Source organism: Diorhabda sublineata, chromosome 4 (assembly GCF_026230105.1).
Source record: "Diorhabda sublineata isolate icDioSubl1.1 chromosome 4, icDioSubl1.1, whole genome shotgun sequence".
In the NCBI taxonomy this organism is placed as follows: Eukaryota; Metazoa; Arthropoda; class Insecta; order Coleoptera; family Chrysomelidae; genus Diorhabda; species Diorhabda sublineata.
This window is the reverse complement of record NC_079477.1, coordinates 32,042,709-32,069,780: the sequence shown is the minus strand read 5'-3', so window position 1 is coordinate 32,069,780 and position 27,072 is coordinate 32,042,709. Positions and strand designations below refer to the sequence as shown.

Genomic DNA, 27,072 nt, shown 5'->3' with positions numbered 1-27,072 from the left:
AAGGATTCTAAATAAATAATGTATTTGAAATTTCAGTTGAGCTTTACTAACCGCTTAAATTATATGACGTGATCCTGAACTAAAATGACAGGAAAGTAAGTGACAGCGTCAAGGTTGATGGGCTGCTGGTTCCTCTATGATTTAGTGCCTGCCCGTCATATCTTAAAAGCAATGGTGTAGTGTAAAGTGAAATTTTTGTTGGAATTTGAATTTTGTAGGACTAAAATCACTTCAATTTTTCTCAATAGTGTGTATCATTAGTAACAAACATTGATCCGATAACTCCAATGAAAGAGGCGTCGCCACCGGTATCGGCGATGGCCACCCCTACAAATAGTAGTGGAAATCTTGTAGATGAATTTGAAGAAGCTTTCCAGGTAATTTCGAATTTTTTCTCGATATTAAAATTTTCCTAATTGTCCAATAGAATGTAGAAGGATCTCTCTAAACCTATAGGGGATAAGCGAATTTTCTGACTGAAAATCAATACATTTTTTCACCATATCTGAAAGTGTCCTCTTGGAAAGATATTTAATTTTTTTAAATTTTTCGAAAATTGTTCATTGAATTACCTATTCTATATCAGTTATTCAGTTTTTAAGTATCCTCAGAATTTACATTACTTAAATTGGTGTCAAGAAATCACCACGAGTTTCAATTACCATCAAATAGATTTAGAGTAGTGTTTCTTTTTTCAATTGCATATATTTCCTGGAATTTTTTTATGTAATTTATCATTTCTTGTTGATTATTATTTTTCCAAGTTATGTTTGTAATACTTATCTGTAAATATGAAAAATCATTAATTATTAGTATATCTTATAGAGCTATCATGATTTCAAATACATAAAACAACTATTGAAAAAACTAAAATTTGGTGATTCAAAAACTGAATAAATAAGAGGAACATATTTCATTTTATTCTATAATTGTTTCATGCTGGTATACTTTGAGTAAAAAATCTGTTGTAACTAGAGTTGTGGATGATCCTCAAAATTTTCTGGAATATTTACTAATTATAAAGTATTGCCCACAGAAGACTGAAATTAAACTAAATCTAATTATTTTAATTATTGATATGACATATTTTTGAATTTTCAACTTCCTTCAAGAAACAATAACACAATTAAATAATAATAAAACAGAAGTGGTAATAATTTCGACATTTTTTTATTCATGTATGACCTTTTGAAATGTAATTAATTTTCTAAGCATTAAATATAAAATATAGAGTCACATTCTAAAATATTTCTTCTTCTTCCTAAATTTCACAAAACCAGCAGTGCAGGTCAACTGTTGTATCTGAGATAACCAATTCTGTGGGCCCTGTGATTAGGTTTACCAAATACTTTGCTCCCCAATGCACAGCTGAAGTATTTCCATTGACCGTTAAATGGATTCATATAAGAAGGTCTTGGACTGTTTGCATCCATGTAATTGGATCTATGCTTATTTTTTTCCCTTTTCACAGGTTAAGGTGTTTCTTAATCCACAAGTAAGGGATTCCCATTATATGATCGAACCCTTTCAGCAGTTCAGTTCTTCCCATTTTTTCCCATGACATTTTTCGTTTTTCTCTCCATTTGTCTTATTTTTTCTTGTTTTTCAGTGATTTGATGTTGACTTTTCTTCAATACATTTCTTTTTACAGTTCTATTTTGTTGATTATTTGCATTATTAAATTTTTTGTAGTTTTTTTATGTATTTAATCATTTTCTGCGAGGGTTTCATTATATGAGGGAAGCAGTTAGTCTGAGATCAATGTTACATTTTTTTTTCAATAATGATTTTAAAAATTTTTATTTTTCGATTGTCATTCATAACATGTTTTCTTGTTTCCCTGTTCTTTTGCTTAGATATCCTTCTATCAGAATTTCTTGTCATGATTTTACTTTTTCAATTTCTCTCTATAGAGTTTTAATTTTTTATATCATTCCAGCTGTAGAACATACCTTCCACATAATGAATTCAATTCTCCTTTATTGATTGATTCTAACTCAGGTTATTATTTTGTCCGGGTGCTAAGTTTTAATGCTAAAATCTCTTTTGAAGTGCCTTTCCTTTGCCATCCCATAATGAATTCGATTTTGTCAGTTGTCATCAATTCTCGATCAGTCAACATCTGATTTGTAATTTTCAAAGCAGGGTTGTCAGATTATGTACATTTTTCTAATATTGTAGACGTTGTCTATAACTCTAGGCTAGTGGGATACATAACAGAACTTAGCCACTTATTTTTCTCAAAAGTAGAATTTCATTTTATTTCCAAAATAAGTAATGTTTGTTCCATGATCACAGGAAAATAGTTTTCATCACTGTGATGTAATGCTTTGACCTTAGCTCTGTAATTTTTAAGCAGAGTTCTGCTTTATAAAGACTCATTTTCGAGGTCTCAGAATGGGAAGTGGAAAATTGAGTTTTATGGTAAAGTGTGAGAAAAAAAGTTCTATGCTGAGCAGCTAATAATCAATTCTGGTGTGATATAGAGTACTGCAAAAGTGCCGTCAAATGCCACCAGTCTCACTCCAAAAACTCATCGCCTAGATTTTATAAAATCACTCAATTTTCATTATTTCAAGTGAACAGATGAAAAATTATTCCATTATCAAAATATGACCTATTAACGTACATATGCTTGGCCTAAATTACTAGAAAACAATTCTTTTATGTATTTCATAGTATCTCATCAGGACGATCTTTAAAATGGCTATTTCAAATGTCCAACTTCACAATGGCCATTTCAAATGACCAACTTCACAATGGCCATTTCAAATGACCAACTTCACAATTTGATTCTACAATTTAAAGTTATTGTGTCTTCATAGTTGTGTATTTTGCTTGTAATATTTTGACATAATTAACATAGGTAAAACTATTTTTCATCAATTTAAAATTAGAATAGTCATTTTTTGACCAAACTTATCTTAGAAATGCTCTATGTTTACTAAATTAAACTCATAGAAGTCAAGTTTTAAATTAAAATGATAAAAGTCAAAGTTTAGTTTGAAAACCAGTCAAACCATAAAAAAGCCATTTTTTGGCCAAATTCAACTTATAACATCCATTTTCACTAACTCACTAAATTAAACTCTGGTAGCACATTCTCCATTTTTCATCAGTCTTTGCCTCAAGCAATTTAATTCTTAAGATTATATTGTTTGTTGATTTGTTGCTGAAACTATTAAATAACATTTATTGTATGTTATGGTATTGTTATATTAGTAGAGAAAATACAAAAACTGATGCCAATTTTTCTAAAATTTTAGATAAACTAATCAAAAATTTGCTGAGCCTTAAGTTGATACCCAAAAAGAAATGATAGAATTTTACTGTACTATTTCAAAATCAATTATATCAAGAAAAATTCACTAAAAATTACCAAATTAGTTTTTTACCAACAATTGCCTTTTCAAATTTATTTGTAAAAAATGATGCAAACATAGAATATGAAAGAACATTTGCGCACTTGTGCTTTATACCAAAATATAAATAGTAATGTTGTATTATAGTTTATAATTAAATGCAATCTAGTATATTGAATATCATGTTACTTTTTCAGCATTGTTTAAATGTACTTACGAAAGAGGAAGCTCTATCTACTTCTGACAAAGATGAAATAAAAGTAGAAGTGGAACAGACTACACTTCGATTTATAGATTTAGCAAGACAAATGGAAGCATTTTTCCTACAGAAAAGGTTCCTATTATCTGCGTTAAAACCTGAAATGAATGTTAAGGAGGATATTAGTGAACTTAGACTTGAATTAGCGAGAAAAGAAGAGCTGCTGAAGAGGCATTATGAAAAAATTGCTGTCTGGCAGAATTTATTAGCAGATATACAAAGTTATTCAAAAAGTCCTGCTCAAGGATCTGGAACGCCAGGTAAATGTTTCTTCTACTTTATGAAAATATGAAATATTTTTTACAGTATTTCTTTTTATATTAGAATTTACAGTTATCACAATACATCTTTTCTACTGTATTAATGAACCTTTTTGTATTTTTTTACCTTAGTCCCAAATGTCACAGATGTCTGTATAATCTTTTTTTACTAGTGTCCAAAATATAAACTATCTTTTGTGCTAATGCATTATTTCGCCAAGTTTTAATCTTAGATAATCCTTGCTTTGTCCTTCTCTTTTTTTTAAACACATCATCTTTACCCTCTCTCTATAACGTCCAAGAGATGTAATTTGTCCATACTGTTCACTCAATGCCATTTGAAATTTAACAAAAATGAGGTGAAACCAGTTCCTGAATTCATTATCAATGGTCTAACTTAGAGTCAAAAAGATTGTTGAAAATGAAAACCAGTTGAACCTTGTGAATTGTTTAGATATTCTATCTATACTATATCAAAGATCTACTAAATGTTGAATAAATGTGGTGATTGCTCTTATATAAATGCTCTTTATCTCTCAGCGAAAATTGTGGACCAGAGATTTACCAATTCCAATGTAACAATCCCAGTACCTAGCTAATCAAAAAATGATACGACTGTATTGATAAAATGCATGAGTCAATAACATATCTCTCTAAATGATAGAATCTGGTTATATTATATGCCTTCCGTTGTTGATCACTTATTTCCTGAATGATACTAATCATACTTGTTTATCAAATTATGTACTGTTGAAAACTCATCATGATCATCATGCCCATATGGCAGCTACATCTATGAGCTTACAAGTTGCTATTATAATTTTGGATCCAATTCAAGGCTTTCCACCATTAAATTTTCAGCTTCTCAAATTGAAAACCTACAGAGTAGTATAAACATACCCCTTCTCAATCCACTTTGACAAATTCAACTCAAGATTTTCTGGTTATATTGCAAAGTTACTATTTATTCAAACAAACAATTCAACATCTATTTTGTTAAAAAAAAGTTATTAAATCCCTTTAAAGTAGTCAAGGATGTATGTTTGAAATCAGCATTTATATTCTTGAGAGATCCTAACTGTATTATCTTTGGCTACTCCTTAGCTATATGACATTTTATTACTATGTAACAGAAGTGACTACGAGTAATAGTAATTATTAGAATATAGAATATGATAAAATGTAACAGATGAGCATATATAGAGTAAACTGAATATAATCCATATTTTTTTGCCTCGCAGTTAGTTTCTTGTGTATATATGTATTCTATATTTATTATAGGAGCAAGTTCTATTCCACCTTCTCCATTACCCAGCATACCAGGAAATCAGACACCAAATCAGATTATTCCAAACATGCCAGCCACTATGCAACAACAAATGCAACAGCAACAATTACAACAGCAACAACAACAGTTGCAGATGCAGCAACAAATGCAACAGATGCAACAACAGCAGTTGCAACAAATGCAGGTAGATCGGCGTTAATTTTTTGAGATTTATTTATTATTTTCATTGAAATGTTTTTGTAATTTTTGTAAATATTGATCTAGAATTTATTGTGATTGTCAAAATTGATCTCTATATTTTTTAGTTTGTTTTTGATACAGTTTTATTGTCAAAAAATATACTACAAAGTAAATAGAATTGATGGAGGTAAAATTACTAATTGAAAATTTCTTTTGTGCAGTTATTAATACATGTCAAAAAGTACTACTAATCATATTTTCTAATTCAGAATGTGGGATCCATAGTTTTTTATTTTTGATATAATAATATAATAATAATTTGAGGGGTCAAATAAGGGTTTCAATTATCGAAAATAATTTTTTAATCGAGTAAACTTCATTTGGAAAACGTTGGTTTTCCTAGACTTCAATTGTACAACATTAAATTCTAATAATAATAAGAAATAAAATGTACTATAATAAAACACAGATTTGTTGTATATTTTTTGACAAGACTTGAGAGAAGAAATCAGTGCTGCTATTTGTCATTGTATATTTTTGTATACTAACTCTCAGGGTTTTTTAGAAAGTGGCAATATAGTTTATTATATTTTCATTTTTATAACGATCAAATAAATGTGATATGTACGAGGTAGCTTGAAAAAGTTGTACTAAATGTATACAGATGTCTCCTTGCTCAGATGTGCCTTCATTAGATAGTTTATTTCTTCGTTTTTTACCTAATCAAGTTAGGCCAGTTTCTTGAATTTTGTACAATTTTTGCAAGAATTTTTAGTTAGTTTTCTAGATGTAGATGGTGCCTTATATAATGCATCAAAGGAAAGTATCATTAATTTTTCAAAGACTAAAAATTGTCATTCAAAGTAAAGACAATTGAAAAACAAAAATTAATTTAATTGAAATAATTCATATCGGACATTGATTATATAGAGTTTACTAGTTCCCCCCATTTATCCATTTTTAACATAAGCTATCTTCATTTGCATTATCCTATTGAAATTTGGAATATATGTTTTTAAATTTATTATTTTGAACTGGCAATGTACTATTTCTAGAATTGTTTCCATAGATATTTTTTAAACTTATGAAATCGATCTATGCTCATTTTGCAGGTGAGGATATTTTAGTTTATTATTTTCATTACATTCTTACAAACAATATTTTCCATTGTTCATTTGTGTTGTTTATTTAAAAGCTTTCCATAATTTGAATCTAGGGAATCTCTTTTTAAGTCGAAATATATGCCATTCCCTATTGCTTAACAATCCATATCCACATTTTTACTTTATAACTGGATTTCAACAATCAGATTCTGTAACTTGAAGTTAATAGAACATAATGAAACATCTTATTTGGAATTCTCTTAACTCGAAGCAATGAAATGGAATCTATTCATTGAATTTTCTAAGCCACACAGTCGTGTACCATGAGGTGAAATAGTACAAATAGTACGTACTTTATATCTTCAACTTGTTATTTATTGAGTTGAAGTTTTTTACATTTCTCTTGACATTTGAGATATCGATATTCTACTGTAGTAAAAAGGTAAGACTTCAAAATACTGTATTGCTGACACTCAGGATTGAACATCAAAAATATTGAAATAATTACAATGCTCAGACATTTCAACTTAAGGGAGTGCTTTCCAAACTAGGTGAATAGTCTTTTCTATATGTTTCCCTAATTATACTTTGGAATTAAAAGTTTAGTAATTGTGTATATTGATTCTGGTCTTAGCAGTGCTATATTGGCATGGAATACAATTTTAAATCTATGAATCTAGGGAGTCTATTACTATTCTAAAGTCGCTCCCTCATCAGCAAGTACAGTTTCTGTACCGAATTGTCAGTCTGACCACATGCATACAGATGTTATGTTATCAAATAGAGACATTCGGATTTATCGGTAGGATTCGTTTTCGGTACGATTTACTCTCTGTATGCAAGATCCGCCGTGTTTCTGCATTGAAAGGTACCCGTGTCTGTATAATTACACACTACCTGAATATTCATGTAAGGACCTTATTGAGAAAGCTTGGGTAGTAGGTCATTCTGTACATAGAGGGAAAATATTCACCATGTTAAGATAATTCCTTAGATGCCACAAATACGCCAAGGTTAAAATTTTCAATATAAGGATGTCTCCAATAGGGTTTTCGTTTTCTTTTCAATCGCAAATAAACAAACATCGTTATAAATTGTATCTTCGCCGCTGGGGGACATGCTGCTTTCACGGTCAAAGCAGTACTAAACTTTTATTCAAATTCATACACATATCTTAGGCAGCAGTACCCAATTTGCATATTCGGTAATGAAACGCATAATGAAACGATACCGATAGTACAGGGAGCAGTCTACGCTTCAATTTCCATTCATAATTCTTTATTGCTGTAAAAGCAAACTGTGAATTTCATGATAGGTGTCATCTTCAATACAAAACCTAATTATTACAAGTGATACCTAACCTTGTCAATATTTTAATTGATTTATTGTTAATTGTATCACAATTGGATGGAAAGATTTTGTTCAGCTTTCAGTTTGGAATTTTGGTGTTGGAATTCTTTTGTGAAATTCAACCAAAAGGAGATATGCTCGTTAGATAAATAATTCCCCATTTTAATTGTTAGTATTCCGTAGTTAAATATATATGGAATAAAAATATTTTAGAGATTCGAAAAATTAATTACAACTAAATCAACAAAACTGATTTGACATTGTTAAAAAATGTTTGCATTACAAAATTCAGAAACTTGCCTAAATACAAAGATGATCGATTATCTTTGATGAAATGTTGCCAATCTATTTTATATTTTGTTTGCCTACATGTCCTCATTAGTGGGCACTGTAATATTAAATTCAATGTGTAAGGTGTGACAAAAATGATAATAAACTTTTCCAAAATTTTCTTTGTTTTATTTTGTCTTTGTTGCTCACTGTCTAAAAACCAGAGGGTTGGTATTTACAAAAATGTATTTAATTATTTTATTTTGTGAACGTAACGTTCATAAAATATTCAGAATTTTATTTATTTATGCATTTATTAAATATGTACTATTGATAAAAATTAGTAGGTACCCATAAAACCCTCTGGGCTATATACAAGGTGATTCATTAAGGAAGATATTTCAATATCAACTGGTTCTCTTATAAAATGGGCCAGAAGGAAATTTCAACAAAATAATTAGAGATGTGAAAAATATTCTTTTGAATTGAATTTTTGTTAGCATTTTTATCATCTGCAGGAGATTTTCACAAACGATTTTCATGAATTTAGTAATTCAATTCACAACTGGAGGGTGTTATGTAGTACTTTGATTTATCTGTTTTTATAAAAATAGTTAGATTATATAAAATTGAAAAACGTTGATTAGTTATTATTGGTGGGTCAAAACCTCTACCTATGATTGATAATTAGTGATAAACCAAAAAGATATAAATCAATATTTTTGATAAAAATTAGTAGTATTAATATATGTATGGTTTTTGCTTTTTGAAAGCCTTACATAATCAAAATAGTAGTTTTTCGAATATTATTGTTTTTAAAATATTTTTATGTTTTGACCCATTGATTTTAAAGAGGTTCTTGTTCTTATTAAGGTATAATTTTTAAATCGAAAATCGTCTATTAGTAAAGTCCACTAAGAAAATTAGATTTCTTCTGGCCGATTTTATGTGTAGAATTTTTTCTGCAAGTTTCATCTGCAAGTAAGAGCCTCGTGCATTCATGGCTCGTTAATTTATATGTTTATATTATTAATAAACAGTATTTGAAAACTATTTTTACCAAACAGTAATATAAATATATGAGAAGTGAGCCAGTGAAGGGAACAAATATCTGTCATTATAATTATTTAAAAATCCTAAACTGAATAATTCGAAACTAATTATCTCTGGTTGCTAGTATATTTTCAAAGGCATAACTCAAATCATCAACAATGTCCAATGCTTTTAAAAAAACTGGCTTTTGTCCGTTGAACACAAACATTTGTAAGGCGTAGATGTTTGCTTTTTCACTCACAGAAGACAGACAATGGAAATGAATCGGAAACGATAACAGAGCAGACTAGAAATGACTAAATATCTGAAGATGTATTATTGAAGGTTAGAACCAAATCAAAAGAAAAAAAAAACGCTGTAAAATGGAGAAAATATTCATTAATACCGATTTTTAAAACATTCTAGAGTGAGGTGGAAGCAATCTGATTGAGTTTATGCAGCAAAAATTAGAGAAATGCAAGTTTGTGGAATCATCTACCAAGGTACGTCTTTTTCGAACACTACAATCTACAGAAGTTCAAGATCGAGTGTAATAGGATTTACCCTCTTGTGCTTGCTTCTTACATAACATAAAAAAAGCTAAGCACAAACTAGAAGTTCTAGAAGAAAAAGAAAGTTCGTCTGAATACTTTTCGGAAGATGATTCTGACACAGCATGTCTACACTGTAATGGACTTTATGCGATGTCTCATCCGAAATAATTTTGGTTCCAATATTAAGGTTGTTCTAATTGAACCTACGCAGAATGTTTCTTTCACTGTGAACTTTGTGTGAATTTTCTATTTTGGTTCTTGAAAAAGATATTGTTTTATGTAGCGATATGAAACTTATTCAATCCTTTTCTGTACATTTGACACTGAAATATGATTGATACATCAAGAATGTAAGTTATTTGCTTACCGAATTATTGATATTGCTGAGATGTGCCAGCTTGGGACTATATGTTCCTATGATGGCATACAAACTCTCAATTTTGATGAAATGGAATTATGACCTTAAGTTTCCTGATTTGAGTAAAAATGTCTCCCATTTCTTAAAAAATTGAGCTGACTGAATGTGCTAAGAAAAAAGAATTTTGAAAATATCCATTCAGATTTCAAATATTTGGAATTGTCGTTAAAGATACATCATGAGCACACTTCCTCTAAACACTTTGACTAATTTACTTTTATTCTCTCATTAAACATTTCAATAGAGCGCCTGACAAGCTTTATTCGAATTCCATTGCAAATATAGACGAATTTTTAATTTAATAATATTTTATCAAACCGAGAACAACCTCACGCTTGCTAGAATCAAATCTCCTCCAAGGAGAACCTAACTGTTCAACTGGTATTTTGATACTAATTTCCTTATTAGATTCCAAATGGATCGGTGACAAAATAAGGATGAGTTCATAAACATAATAATTTATTGAATCAGAAAGATCATTTACGACAAGATGTCACAAATAGTTTAGTTGGATCTTTTTGACATCATGATTATAAAATAACAGAGATATAAGAAATGGAATTATGGAAATTTTTTGAACTTCATATGAATTTTAGTTGGCAGGACCTTCTAGTTCTGGGGAGTGATAAACGGTGGGGTTAACTGAGTGAGCTACTTATAACTCCCTCGGACAATTTCTAAACGGCATATTGGTGAGGATAGGCTAGATTAGGTTAGGTTTGTATCTTTGAATGCCCGCACTGTCTCATCCTCTCCCTCATTCGATGTCCTATCGTTTCACGAAGCACCTTTCGGTCGATCTTATTGTCACCAGCAAAGAAAACCCCGTTTTACATTGAACCACTCCCGGAATCTTGCCCCTTTATACACCTCCCCCAGTAAAATACTTTCATATCTCTGAACGTAGGAGTTTTCGCCAAACCAAATTACATCAGAATCAGAAGTGGGTGGGGTACTGGAATCTTACCGAAAACTTAAATTTTCTACACTACTTTTTGGTAAAGTAGAGTTTCTATTTTAATTTTTAGGTGGGTCCAAATTTGAGCGGGGGAGGAGTAGGACCTGGAATGTTATCTCCACAACAAGCACTTTTTATGCAACAACAGGGTATGGGTTCATCTAGAGGACCTTTTGGTCAACAACCTCCTGGCGGAGTTTTACAGGGTCCTTTGGCATATCTTGAGAAGACTACTAGTAATATAGGTAAGTATTTTGTTTTTTCGGTTTTTTATCAAATTATACATATTTACGATTATTTTTTTTTTCACATTTCAATATTTTTAGTGATTATTAGTAACAGTGTAAGGTAAACAACAAAATAAGACCACGAAACTACCTGCTTTTAATCTAACAAACTAAAAATGAAATTAGTCAGCTCTATTAGCGCCTCATATAAATATACAAATTGAAGCGCCGGTGGGATCTAATTTATCAATAATATATTGGAATGATTATAATTTAAAATATTGGCTCTCATCTGTTTTATACATAATTTGCATTGTAATGTTTCAAAGTGCGCCTTTGAAATGATTTGCTTCTGTTGATATGGAACTATCATCTGTTTGTTTTTTCAAAATCTTTACGTTCATTTTACATTGCAAACCTTAAATAAAATAACACCTTTTAGTACTTTAGGAACAATGATAAACAACAAAAATGACACAAAATTTGGGACAAGCCAAAGAATTCTTGCGGGATATAGTTACATACGCCGTTGAAATTATGAGACTAATAAATATGGACGAAGAACAACTAAGGATATATGAGAGGAGAACATTAGGAAAGTTTATGGACCAGTGAAATCTGGAAATAATAAGTATAGAAGACTTATGAACTATGAAATAAAGAATATATTAGAAAATGAGGATATAGTAAATACAATTACAGTAAAAAGGATACCATGGTACGGCCACATTAAAAGAATGGAAAAACGGCAGGGTGCAAGGAAAATTACAGAATGGAGACCGAACGAAAGAGATTGTCTGGTAGACCAAAAAATAGATGGGCAAATCAAATTGTCCAAGATATATTATCTGGGAGTACGTGACTGGAACAAAAATAACATATATGTTTATAATTTTAGTTTTGTTTTGAAAAATTAGTATACATCTAATTGAATAGAGATAGTACAAGAAATTTCAGCTAAAACCTTAAATTAAAATGGGTTGTTTTGATTTTCATAATTATGGAAGGTTTTGGGATACCGAATAAGCCTAGCAACAAAATTACGGGCACGGATTTTCGAAATTTTGGGACTTTAAACTCAAAAGAGATCGGATTTGAAATGGCTCGAAAGGCATTTGTCAAGTACTCCTCAATGTTTGCAAACAGAGATCTAAACCTCCACGTAAGAATAGGATTCATGGAATGTTATGTGTGATCAGTACTTCTGTACGGAGCGGAAACCTGGACCTTGAAAGCTCAAAGATAAAAAAACTTGAATCATTTGAGACGTGGCTCTATAGACGCATCCTTAAGATACACTGGACTGACAGAATTACCAACAACGAAGTACTAAGATGCATTGGTCGCAAAAGAAAGCTGTTGACAATTATTAAGATAAGAAAAACATTTTACATAGGACACATACGACAAATACCTACTGCTACAGAAAATAATGCAGAGTAGAGAGAAAGAAAGGCATCGGAAGGGAAAAGAAATCCCGGCTCCGTAACATAGGAGAATGGACAAATCTCAGTGTCGAAGAATTATTTCATGTCTAATTTAAGCTCCATCAAGATCAGGGGAATACCAAATTCTAATGCAGAACGTTTTCCTTTTTTCTCAACCATAAATACCCAACAGAGAACTTATATGAGTAACCCATTGTTTATCTATTTAGTCCGTTTTAAAACCGAAATATTCAGCAACGTCCGTGAAATTTCTATTTTGTTTTTTTGGTTATATAAACACCACAAATGTAGCGAAATAAATCATTACTACAAAATATAAATACATGACAACTTAACCAGATTCAATATTGTCAAATAACTGAGATCTTCGCTGCTCTGTAGGGTAATGGGTCTCAAAACGGGGATCGCCTGACGTTTCTATAACCTCAAAAAGTGCACCAAAGCCTAATCATGACTAAATATACTGAATGATGACTAAATATACCATATGCAAGAATCATAAAAGTAGAAGCAAATTTAGTGTTTTATTTTTATGAATATATTCGTAATAAGGGCACTTGAAATTATCAAAAGTTGCAAATATATCCAGGACAATAAAAAAATGTTTTTTTTGTAGAGCTGTATAATCATTCGAAAAGGCAATGTGTGATTTGATTTTGTACAAAAATTTTGTGTAAATGAATATTTTTTTGCAAATTATTTAAAATTTATGTTGAACAGCTTTACTTTTTAAGAAAAATCTGATTTCGCAGGAATAACAGACGGTAGAAGGTGACGCGGGCGCGGGAGGGGGCGAGGAAGAGGCAGGGGCAGAGGCAGAGGGCGTGGACGCGGTGGCGGTACTTTGCCCGATTACGTCTCTCCCTAATACCCCCTCCCCGACCGAGCGTCAATGTTAACAACGCTTGGCGATGATGCTGCCCACACTTTCAATTCTTTGATATTAGAAGAAGAACTACTGGCAGCCACCATGGGACAAACTTTGTTCTCAGAAATGTATTTTTAATAACTCATCTTATACAGTTAATATTAACAAAAACTTAACAGCGAATCACAGGGTATTATAAATCAACTTTAGCTATGTAATTAACTCAATCAATGTGGAGTTATAGCCGTAACAGTTACTATATACATTGTTATGGAAAATTATTAAATAGTCATTAATTTTCAATGATATAAACAAAATTAAGGAAAATATGAAAAATCTAAGACCGACCCAATTACTATTCTTAAATTTCAAAACGGTTTGCTACCACTGCTCCCGCTTTGGTTATGTTTCTAATCAATTCTTTCAAAAACACCTTTTCACCCAGCAACACTTTTAACCTTTGAAATTTCAAACTTAATTCTTCAAATTCTTCTCGTGTCACTGCAATCAACTTTATACTTAATCTTATTTTACTTCTTAATAAGTTTGTTCAAATTATATAATCTAAAATTTTCTCTATCTGATTTTGAAAACTTGCCTTCGGTTTTCTACATTGAGGTAACATTTCCCTTGTTTATTTAAAAGATCATTGAAGATACTGTTCAGATGAATCATTTCACCGATATAGATTCTACACCAGATGTAATTAGACGTAGACATTCCTCTTTTTCTGTCAACTACATCTCCTGCCCAATCAGAATATGTATGAATTCGTTTTATTTCTTATGGCTTTTGATAATAGCCTTGAGTCTTTTGGAATTGCAAGATCGTTTTTGCTGATTTCTAGAGTTTGTGAATACTCAGCTATGGAGTTGCAACTGTGATATCGGACGTACTTACTTTTTACAAATAAAATATAGTGTCCAAACCAATTCTTAAAATGGTATCTAGATATCCGGCTTATTTTCATCAAGTTGCAATTGTTATTCCATTGGAGTTTTGATCTGTTTGCAATATTGCATAATGAATTTTTCTATCGGTGTATATGTTACGGTAAATGTACACTCTTGGGAAATTTACCGTAAAATGTGTACACTTTCCTTCACGTTTTGGTAAATGTATTCTCTTACCTTCATGTTTTAAGAAACGTTGGGATACAAATTAATTAAAAATGTTGTTGCAGTAGAAAGAAATTATTACATTTTTATAACAAAAACTCTTTATTAACTAATTTTAATAATTTTTTTTAACAATCGTTATTTTTGGTTCGCAAATATAAACATTATTTTTGAATAGTTATATTAAACGTACAATTGTCAGCATTACTTATCTGTAAGCACGGTATTTCAAAATTATTCATTGACGCGAGATTTTTTGAATTGCTTACATTATAATGAGTTTGTTGAGACAATTTCTGTGTTTGAGTTACCTGCTTTTTGAATTTTGTTAGCTATCTTATATATTAAAAAAATTGATGATTTCCATTCCGAGTCCGTTCAGGCGTTTTACCCAACCGATTTGCTTAATTTTTTTTTTCAATGAAAGGTATTGATGCACAGATCAGCCATCAACCATCGGATTTCACGTTCTATCCTCGATATCTCAGATTCTATTCAAGATAGAGACTTCGTTTTGGTTTAAGAACACTCGTTGAAACACCTTCTTTCTTTTGAGTTTTTGAACACTTGAATCGGTTGAGTTGGTGAGGAGCTAGGCGCGGACATTTAATGTGGAGTTATGGATTTTTTTAGGTTTTTGGCAATTTTTCTACATTCAAAGATCTATATCTCAGGTTCTAAATATAGCTACAGAGTTGTATGTAGCCCTATCACGTGGAAAATCGTTCAAAAATGTCAAGGTAGAGATTAAACTAAAGGGTCGACGCAGAGCCAATGTTGTTTGGAAGGAAGTATTGTGAAATTACATAGTCTATTGTATTATGAACAATGTAGAAATGATGGTTGATTTTTTGACCGTTCCCCGATACTTTTTGTATACCTTTGGCAACATAAGTATTGATTGATTTTATGACGAAGCTATAATTATCCACATAGTCACTGCTGCGGAGCAGCACTGGTTCGGACTAGTATCAATCTTATTCTGAACTGAATCCTCATTGTAGCCTTCGGAAATTGGAGATGAACTCCAACCACCATGTCGTTTTAAGTTTATGATCTTGATTTGTTTGTTTTGGTGTTTGGAACTTCAACCAAAAGCATAGTTTGTTTGTCTTCAATGTCGTCAATTAATATATTAGTGATTCTTGCCGTCGACATGCACCAGTATAACCCATAATCAACAACACTTTGATCATTAGTTATTGTTCGTCTGAAGCTTCTACTAAAAACTTATCGATATCCTCTTTATTAAGTACTCTAGACTTCTTTGCTTTATACCCTACGGATGTTTTCTTCATAAACGTTGTTAATTTGAAATATTTGCTTATGTCGATATTTCTTTTGGTACGTAGCATGGCCTTCAGCATCGAATATATACTCCACATCGGAGAAGATTTCAGCGTTTCTGATTTTTCTGACAAATACGCCAATAACCCATCTTCACAAATGCTTATTACCTTCTTTTCCAGGCACCACTTTTCAAAAATTTGGTATGTTTGTTCATATAGTGTCCGGGACTTCGATGGTAATAAATCAAACGTTGCTTGGGTGGCCGCCTTAACAATTTCATCTGGTATAATTTCATCTTCCATTAATTCACAATCAAATGCATCATTTTGAATATTCATTTTATAATAAATGTCTACACGAACTCTCCCACAGTCACGGGACTGACTCCGGAACCTCCATTCTATAGAAGATCCTTTTGTTGTGTCACTTAAGTCTTCTGACGTGAACATAGGTTGCTTCAGCAAAAACTAAAATATCGTTTGTTATGTTTAATTGTAGGATTTGGAAATATTTTGAGTACGTAACACTTTATTAAGCAAATTGCCGATTCTGCATAGTTACAACTACAGTGTTTATTATACATAAGTGTGTTTCTTCAGTTACAGGACGTTTTTAAATTGAATTATTTTAAATTATTATTCTCTCCCTTTTTTCGATTAATCCTTCGTATGTCCTTGTTTATTACAAAATGAAGAAATCACAACACACCAATTAGAAAATAATTACAAATACAACCAGTATTCAATTGTGTGACATCAAGCAAAGATGGCCGAACTGTCAATGACGTAATTCTGGAATGGTCCATTGTCAACCCTTACCATTACTGTCGCTGTGAAACATAACCTTAAAATGTCTTTCGATCGCGTTTTTATTGCTACTATCTTAACCTTAAAGTATGGTTCAATCACGTTTTTATTGTCAAATGTACCTTTGAAATGTCTTTCTATCGCGATTCCACTGTTACTTCAATAATAAATTAACACTCTAAACACTGATTACATATTTATTCATATTTATGTTGAATGATTCAATAACAATATAACAATTGAACAATTTTCTAATTCCTTGTTTTTAGACTCTCATTAGAATGAAGTTTAGTTTTGATTTAAATAGTTTGATTTGAATTGCATTTTATTCACATCCACTGTCGAAAAAATTACAGATTTGACGTTAGACTTACCATTATCACAACCTATTTGTTAATTTTAACTGTATAAGATAAAATTAAGTTCGGTAAGTTTACGATTAGACCGGAAGATGGTGACGGATATTGGAATGTGGTTTAGGTCAGTATGCCATTTCAATGATACTATGAAGAATCACATAGCAAAATAAGTTTCAGTTTTATGAAAAGTAGACATTTTTTATTTAACTCCGGTTTTTCTATTTACTGCGTTCGGCTATGTACATTTGCTGACTCTTGACTGTTCGGTATCGTTCGGCAATCCACTTTCGATCCAATTACTCGGTTCGTGTTCGGTTAGATTCATTTTTGAACACTCTGAAAGAGAGCTCTCAGAATTATTTTGACTTTTGACGTTTCGTTTGACATTTCAATGTTTTCCAATTTTATTCGAGAGTTTATTTGTGAGTATAATACTCACAAACTCAGAGGTCACGAATTGATAGTCAGCTTTAGTACGAATTGGTTATCCATTGCTATACAGCACGGTCTAGAAACCAAGCCCAATTTCTCTATAGCGCTTGGTTCTCTTGACGCCCGGAGTGTTTGAAATAGCCATGGCGCAAAGTTGCTATATAAAAATATTAGAAATGAACGTGGGTATGACACGGTTACATGTAAGACCGTGGGGTAGGGCCACGGTAGACTAGAGATGAAAATTTTGACATAAAGCATATAGCCTAAAATCGGCGAGTGTGTTATGAAGTGTCACCTGTACTATAATTAAATTATTTCGGGATTTCCATATTCATCACAATTCATCTGCAGTTGAAAATTTTATTTTTTGACTGTTCAATACTCAAACTATACAAAAAGCGGCAGTTATTTCTGGCATTGTTGCTCTTATACAACTAGAGAAATGGCTTGTATTGTAAATTTCTTTTTGACCTTTTGCAGCTCTATTCTGTCACATAATTTTAGTATGAAGTCTTGCTGTACATTTTTTCGAGCAAAAATTTATGCATATATAATAATGAATCTCGAAATTATATCAGAGTCAGAGGTGAATAATAAAATCCTTTATTTTGATACATTTTACCCGCCTCATCTACCATATATATATAAGCCTTTTTATTAGCCTTTTATTGGTGGGAATGTGGCAAAATTAGACACCAAAGTGTACTAACTCTAATATATTTCGGAGCTTTCAAATACTTATGTATTGATCATCTGGGAATTGATTAGTTAAGAATAGCGGCAATGAATACATAAGTATTGGAAGGCTCGAAAAAATATTAGAGTTAGTTGGTGTTTAATTTTGCCACATTCCCACTAATATATATGTATTGTTATGGTATGATAATGTGTAATGTTTATTTTTATAAATTTTTTTTTTTTTTTAATAAAATCAGATTTTAATTTGGGCGCCATTAATAATTATTTGAATTTCTTTATTCTATTATGTTATTATTGTTTTTTTTTATTCTCAGGGTATTATATTGTGAGGTCAAATTAAAAAATTTTATTGCGATAAATTGTTATGGTTATAAAGTCAGATGATAATAGTTTTAAGGCCGGGTCTGTTCTTTATAATGAATAAAATATTCAAATTATACAATTTCTTAACTAGCTATTACAATTATTTTATTTTACAAACATTCATTCATTCATACTCGTAATTACATTCATAAAACTAAATTATATGGAAATGTGAACTCAAATATTATATACTAAAAGAAATACTTAAACTTAATAGAAACAGTACCTTAAGTGTTTGTTATGTTGTATTTTTAATTTTTTTTTAATTGGAAATTGTTACGGCCTTGCAGAATAAACAGATACTCCGCTGTAGTTCCACTCCTGTTCTTTTCCTTTTCACAACTTCTTTATCTTGGAAATTGTCCCTTTGTGAGTATTTTCACTTATTTCACTTTACTTAATTGTTTTCACTAATTTCTTATTACTACACTTATACAATTATTAATTATCAATCCTTTGAATATTTTATGCCTTTTTTATCAAGATTTTAATTTTTTAAATTTCAATTAAAAGGGAGGTCAAAGCGGCTCCTACGGGATATTAGCAGAAAGATTCATGTTTTATATAAATTTCTTTCTTTAATTTCTTATTTCTTAGACCTTTTGATATATTAATGCATCTAAATGTTCTTGATTTTAGGTCTCTTCTGTTTTAAAATTAGTTTCTTTTTGATAATTTTTAAACGAAAGATCAATTTTGACGTTTCGACTTTAAGATTTTCGGTGGTTTTGAATTGTATTTATTCTTGTAAAAATTTTTAAATTCATAAGATTTAAAATTCAATAATCAAAGTATATTCAAAATATATATATATATTGATCAATTGATCAATTTTAAACTGTCACCCATCAAAGCATACTGGCCTAAATCGAATCTCAAGAGCTGTCATGAATATGGAGCTTCAATAAGTTAAAAACATGATTATTACAATTATTTCGTATCGTACTTTCCACAACTAAATTCTACAAACGATTTTTGCAACTATGAATAGTAGAAATTGACTGATTTTTTGTTATTTTTGCATAATTTCTTTCGAAATATAAAAAAAGATTAAACCGTTCATTTTTTTCTACTATTCTGTAGAAATAAAAGTTGTTCCTAAAATAGTAGAAGTGCTCAAAGTGTCACCCTTATCAGCTTTTATATTAATCTAGTACAGACCAATGTACTGCTCAATATCTTGTTTACTTATAAATTTATATCAGTAGGTAGTGTGAACTATTTATTATTTCTAGTATTTTTAACTGTTGAAAACATAATTTCCATTCAAATTAATTATATAATCTTACCGAACTTGGTTCTTTTGTACTTCTGAATCACTTATCAATTAGAGATATAGCACACTTAACATATTAGGCACTACAAGTTCATATTATAATATTTTTTGAAAACCCAAAACTTGAAAATAACTATTATAAACATGTAGTTGTAAGTTTTATTCTATTTGTATTTTTCTTTTTCCAACCCCTGTTCCTATCTGCCGAAATATTCCTTTTCATCCACCCATTCTTTATATCTTCTAGCTCCATACGAGCTCGTTAATTTGTTTGATTTTCTTCCCTTTGCATCGACTTATTTCGGTGTAGATGTTCATTCAACGTTCCCTTTTCTTTGTAGGAGTCTTGGTGCAACATCATTATTACCAATTTACTTATAAAATACGCATACCGAATTCGTTTTCCTTTTCTAAATCTTTTAATATTTACTATATTAAAATACTTGTCTTGGAAACTTTGAAAAATTTGGAACGACCTCTAAATAGAATCTTCGTAATGTAGTTTGGTTACTGTTGAAGATTTCCATCTCCTAGGCTCTCCAGAAGTTTTAATTTTGGGGACTTGTTGGACCTTCTTGGTGTTCTTTACTTATTAAAATGTTTTTTATACTTCTTTTCCATCCTTCATATAATGGTAACATTTTTCAGAGTGTCTATTTGTCTTTTCCATTTTTTGTCTTCCTTTAAGTTTCTCAATTCACTGTGCATTTTTTTAAGGCTATTTCATCATTTTATTCCATCTCTTTTCTATGGGAGGTTTCCCTTCCATTTTCCAAGTATCTCAATTTCATGCTTCTTTAAATATTTCCAGTGGCTATTTATTCTTTTTCCATCAAGATATGATAAAAATTGGTAAGATCTACCTTATATTAAATTGAAACCACCTACTATTCGTTAAACAACTCATTAGTACAAGGTAGGTGGTGCAATCTAATCTGGATTGGATATTTAAAGCAACGCAAAGTCGAGAAATTGTATTTGGAAAATGCCAAAATTAGGTGACAAGTTTAAAAATTAGGTGCTCTGTAATTTTCATAGTAACGGAATACTCAAAGTAGCGGTGCTAGGAAAACGTGACGCTAGCAACGTAATGAAAATAATTTCAATACATTGATTGTTGAGGTAATAAAATAAGGTGTTTATTAGATGCTGAAGAGTCAATATCGTGAAAACGCCCAAATAATTAATAATTTAGTCAATTTCCTTGAGATAACAAATCTAAAAATTAATACTCAATCAGGTATTCACTAAGCAGGAACATTAGGTGCTAATTAGGTGCTTGTGGGAAATTTAGATGAAAAAAATCATATGCAAATGAAAGAAAAATTCAGGGTATCTGATACTATAAAAAAGGCAAAATATAAAATAGATTTTTAAAATGCTGACTATTTAAGTGCTTTAATGAAAAAAAGAAAACATTGCAATATATTCACCCCTTTATGGGTGATAAAAGCCATAAAGCCGTCATGAGTTATATAAGTCCAGGGAATGATTTTTTTATCTTATCGAAAGTGTTAGAAAATGAGGTACTAATTAAGTGCTCACTAAGTAATCAGAAGACAGTGGAGAAATATCATTTCTACAATGGTTGGAGACCTGGAAACCATCATGCCTGATATACTAAGTCCTATTAGGTTTCTTCCATTTTGAAAACTGTCATAGAATTAAGTGCTAATTAAGTGCTTACTAAATAATAAGCGACAGTCTAGAAATATCATTTCTACAGTGGTTGGAGACCTGGAAACCATCATGCCTGATATACTAAGTCCTATTAGATTTCTTCCATTTTGAAAACTGACATAGAATAAAGTGCTAATTAAGTGCTTACTAAATAATTAGGAGACAGTCAAGAAATATCATTTCTACATTATTTAGAGACCTCAAAACCACCATGCCTGATGTACTAAGTTCTAGCAGAAATGTTTTATCTCTCAAACTGACATAGAATAAGGTGCTAATTGAGTGCTCATTAAATAATCAGGAGATAATCAAGAAATATCATTTCTACATTATTTAGAGACCTCAAAACCACCATGCCTGATGTACTAAGTTCTAGCAGAAATGTTTTATCTCTCAAACTGACAAAGAATAAGGTGCTAATTGAGTGCTCATTAAATAATCAGGAGATAATCAAGAAATATCATTTCTACATTATTTAGAGACCTCAAAACCACCATGCCTGATGTACTAAGTTCTAGCAGAAAAGTTTTATCTCTCAAACTGACATAGAATAAGGTGCTAATTGAGTGCTCATTAAATAATCAGGAGATAATCAAGAAATATCATTTCTACATTATTTAGAGACCTCAAAACCACCATGCCTGATGTACTAAGTTCTAGCAGAAAAGTTTTATCTCTCAAACTGACATAGAATAAGGTGCTAATTGAGTGCTCATTAAATAATCAGGAGATAATCAAGAAATATCATTTCTACAGTGTTTGGAGACCTCAAAACCACCATGCCTGATGTACTAAGTTCTAGCAGAAATGTTTTATCTCTCAAACTGACAATGAATAATTTGCTAATTGAGTGCTCATTAAATAATCAGGAGATAATCAAGAAATATCATTTTTGCAGTGTTTGGAGACCTCAAAACCACCATGCCTGATGTACTAAGTTCTAGCAGAAATGTTTTATCTCTCAAACTGACAATGAATAAGTTGCTAATTGAGTGCTCATTAAATAATCAGGAGATAATCAAGAAATATCATTTTTGCAGTGTTTGGAGACCTCAAAACCACCATGCCTGATGTACTAAGTTCTAGCAGAAAAGTTTTATCTCTCAAACTGACAATGAATAAGTTGCTAATTGAGTGCTCATTAAATAATCAGGAGATAATCAAGAAATATCATTTTTGCAGTGTTTGGAGACCTCAAAACCACCATGCCTGATGTACTAAGTTCTAGCAGAAATGTTTTATCTCTCAAACTGACATAGAATAAGGTGCTAATTGAGTGCTCATTAAATAATCAGGAGATAATCAAGAAATATGATTTCTACATTATTTAGAGACCTCAAAACCACCATGCCTGATGTACTAAGTTCTAGCAGAAAAGTTTTATCTCTCAAACTGACAATGAATAAGTTGCTAATTGAGTGCTCATTAAATAATCAGGAGATAATCAAGTAATATCATTTTTGCAGTGTTTGGAGACCTCAAAACCACCATGCCTGATGTACTAAGTTCTAGCAGAAATGTTTTATCTCTCAAACTGACAATGAATAAGTTGCTAATTGAGTGCTCATTAAATAATCAGGAGATAATCAAGAAATATCATTTCTACATTATTTAGAGACCTCAAAATCACCATGCCTGATGTACTAAGTTCTAACAGAAATGTTTTATCTCTCAAACTGACAAAGAATAAGGTGCTAATTGAGTGCTCATTAAATAATCAGGAGATAATCAAGAAATATCATTTCTACATTATTTAGAGACCTCAAAACCACCATGCCTGATGTACTAAGTTCTAGCAGAAAAGTTTTATCTCTCAAACTGACATAGAATAAGGTGCTAATTGAGTGCTCATTAAATAATCAGGAGATAATCAAGAAATATCATTTCTACATTATTTAGAGACCTCAAAACCACCATGCCTGATGTACTAAGTTCTAGCAGAAAAGTTTTATCTCTCAAACTGACATAGAATAAGGTGCTAATTGAGTGCTCATTAAATAATCAGGAGATAATCAAGAAATATCATTTCTACAGTGGTTGGAGACCTCAAAACCACCATGCCTGATTTCCTAAGTTCTAACAGAAATGTTTTATTTAATTAAATTAAATAATCAGGACACAGTCGAAAAATGTCATTTCTGCAGTGTTTGGAGACCTTAAAACAACCATGCCTGATGTATTAAGTCCTGGTAGAATTTTTGTATCTTAAAAAACTACCATAGAATGAAGGTATCACCCAATAATCATGTAAGACTCAGCTGTAAATTTTTCCTATGACTTATGTTCTGTAACTATTCTTTTAACTTGTAAGTGCCTGTTTTTAGATTGACGAGAATAATTATCCTTTTGCAAATATGACTTCCAATTTTACTCAACAAATCTTAGAAAAATGAGCACAATTCGGAATTCTACTCGTAACTAACTTAAATTTATGTACGGTTAAAAATTTTACCAATTCTTGATTGGGTATCGATTTAAATTTTAGAAATACCTGATTTTTAGACTCGTTATCTCACGGAAATTAACTCGTTTATCATTTATTCTGGCACTTTCACGATATTGACTCTTCATTACCTAACTAGCACCTCATTTTATTACCTCAACAATTAATGTATTGAAATTATTTTCATTGCGTTGTTAGCATCACGTTTTTCTAGCACCGCAACTTTGATTATTCCGTTGCTGTGAAAATTACAGAGCAACTAATTTTTGAGCTTGGCACCTAATTAGCACCTAAAATGTAGCTAATATTATGTGCTTTTTGATACACCAAGAGGTTGAGTTCTTATTTGTTACTTAACTCAACAGATAAAAAAAGTAAAAGTATGGATCGAAATTATAATCACCTAATAAAAATAAATTTTTTAGCTAGATAATACAATATCACAATATGATGGTTCAAATACAGTACAAAAGAACAATTATTAAATAAATGAACTATTATTTTTGACTTGTAGTTATTTAATATTTGCAAATCAAGGCAGTTTAACGAATGTATACCCCAACAATAAATTCAATTGGCTGTTTTTTGGTAAACACAAATTTGACTCAGTCATATAGTTGATAAGTGTACTTGATAAAGTTAAAAATAAAGGTCAAGGTCAAACAATGGAACAAAACAAGCTAGGAACTTGTAAAGACCTTTATTTTGGTGATATCTGAAAAATTCATAAGACTTTCTTCTCATCAAACTTTCTATCTGCATCTTTTTTTTTGTGTGTGAAATTTCATTTGTATTTTCAACATCCTTTCTTCTTAGTTCCTTCTTCACATTGTCCCATACCTCCCCGAAAGAGTTATCCCAATCCTTCCAAAGTTAGGTTAGAACTCGTTCTGAAATCATGACTCGAAAAGATATCAATCAGTTACATCGATGAAATCAGTTTTTGAATAAGCATTGCCTATTTAATAAATTGTAAATTGTGAAAGGGTTGAAATCAATCACTCTATTGATTAACTTTAGCCAAAATTTCTTACTAAAGTAGTGGAAGTGCTCAAAGTACTGCTCAATATCTTGTTTACTTATAAATTTATATCAATAGGTAGTGTGAACTATTTATTATTTTTAGTAGTTTTGACTGTTGAACTTGAATAAGCATTTCCTATTTAGTAAATTGTGAAAGGGATGAAATCAATCACTCTGTTGGATAACTTTAGTCAAACTGAAAGTCATGAAACTTTCCGCATAATGGAATTAAGTTTAATAATGTTCAATAAATTTAATAAAATTGTAGATTTACTCAGACGCATCGGGGGTATTTTTCCAGTCCCGCTACCCTAAAGTTACAGGAGTGGGTTGCTTTTCGAGATTTATCAAGGGTTAATTATAAATGTTAATTTTTGTTCCAACATCCTTTCTTCTGTTTCCTTTGCTCCTTCTTCATACCTTCCCAGAAGAGTTACCCCAGTCCTCCCAAAGGTTAGGTTAGAATTCGTTCTGAAATCATGACTAAGCATTACCATTTACAGGATTGTTTATTAAGGGTTGTTTTTCGAGGTTTTATCAAGGTTCAATTATTAAATGTTAATTTTTGTTCAATATCCTTTCTTTTGTTTCCTTACCTCCTTCTTCACACTGTCCCATACCTTCCCAGAAGAGTTACCCCAGTCCTCCCAAAGGTTAGGTTAGAATTCGTTCTGAAATCATGACTAAGCATTACCATTTACAGGATTGTTTATTAAGGGTTGTTTTCGAGGTTTTATCAAGGTTCAATTATTAAATGTTAATTTTTGTTCAATATCCTTTCTTTTGTTTCCTTACCTCCTTCTTCACACTGTCCCATACCTTCCCACAAGAGTTATCTCATTCATCCCAAAAGTGTAAGTTAGGTTAGAATCCGTTCTGAAATCATGACTAAGTATTTTAGTAAATTGTGAAACGGATGAAATCAATCACTCTGTTAGATAACTTCAGTCAAACTGAAAGTCATGAAACTTCCCAAATAATGAAATTAAGGTTAATAATAAATTGAATAAAATTGTAGGTTTACTCAGACGCATCGGGGTATTTTTCCAACCCTGGGTTAATTATTAAAAGTTAAATGTTAATTTTATGGTCCATTTTCTTAGAGTAATATATGGGACTAAAAAAATTCATGAAACGTTTTGATTTGCAAAAATGAAGGCAATATGTATTATGAGTGAATTTAATTTACTCTTAGGTTATAGTATAGTTTCTAGTAGTAAATGAAATGTTGTTGTTGGTCAGTATATTTATTTGTTATTTTTATATATATAAAAATATCTTTTCCTATTTTATATTCCTACTGTTTTTTCTTTAAGTACTTATATATAATTGTACGTGATTTATGTATTACTTAGGTAATTTTTATAGTTATAATCTAACAATTTCCATTTTATAGTTTTATTTTCAGAACATTACGGTCAGTATGGTTTTTATTATCATAAAGTGTATGTATGTTATCACATGTCTAGCACCATGATTTTATTTTGTCACGCGATTCCATTTTTAGCAATATATATTTATATTGATATTAAAAATATTTGTTAGGGCACATATTAAACGGAATATTTCAGTTACCATTATACATTTCGATAGTTCTGTATTGTGCTGTTTTTTCAGTGTAACGTTACCGAATTTCAAAATTGTGATATGATAAATTAAAATAAATATACATAACATACTTAAAAAATGTTTTATTCTACATTCCAGAAATCAAGGTTTGAAACTTTTTAATTTAACGTTGACGTTTTTCTAAATTTCCTCCTACTTACCAAGAACCTCCAGAATATTCGATAAGGGCGTCAAAATATATAGGATAATGTCAGGTTAGAGTTCCAGTTAAGCTATCAATCTACTCTCGTTACAATATTTCTTTTTTTTTATGTAAAAAGCAAGCACAAGAAGGTAAACCCTTTTACACTCGAGTAATTCGAGGTAGCTGATTACACTTCTCCAAAGAAATGAGCCCAGAAAAATTAAAGTTTTGGGTGTTTGAAAGTGAATTC

At 30.8% G+C, this 27,072-nt stretch overlaps 1 protein-coding gene across 1 annotated transcript; it reads left to right on the top strand.

The window, feature by feature from the left end:
* Positions 1-214: 214 nt before the first annotated feature.
* LOC130443067 (mediator of RNA polymerase II transcription subunit 28) lies at positions 215-26,750 on the top strand. Its single transcript, XM_056777526.1, has 5 exons — positions 215-377; positions 3,560-3,881; positions 5,163-5,353; positions 11,105-11,279; positions 13,462-26,750. Exons 1-5 carry the CDS (start codon positions 288-290, stop codon positions 13,482-13,484), a joined length of 801 nt encoding a protein of 266 aa, XP_056633504.1. The 5' UTR covers positions 215-287; the 3' UTR covers positions 13,485-26,750.
* Positions 26,751-27,072: the final 322 nt, after the last annotated feature.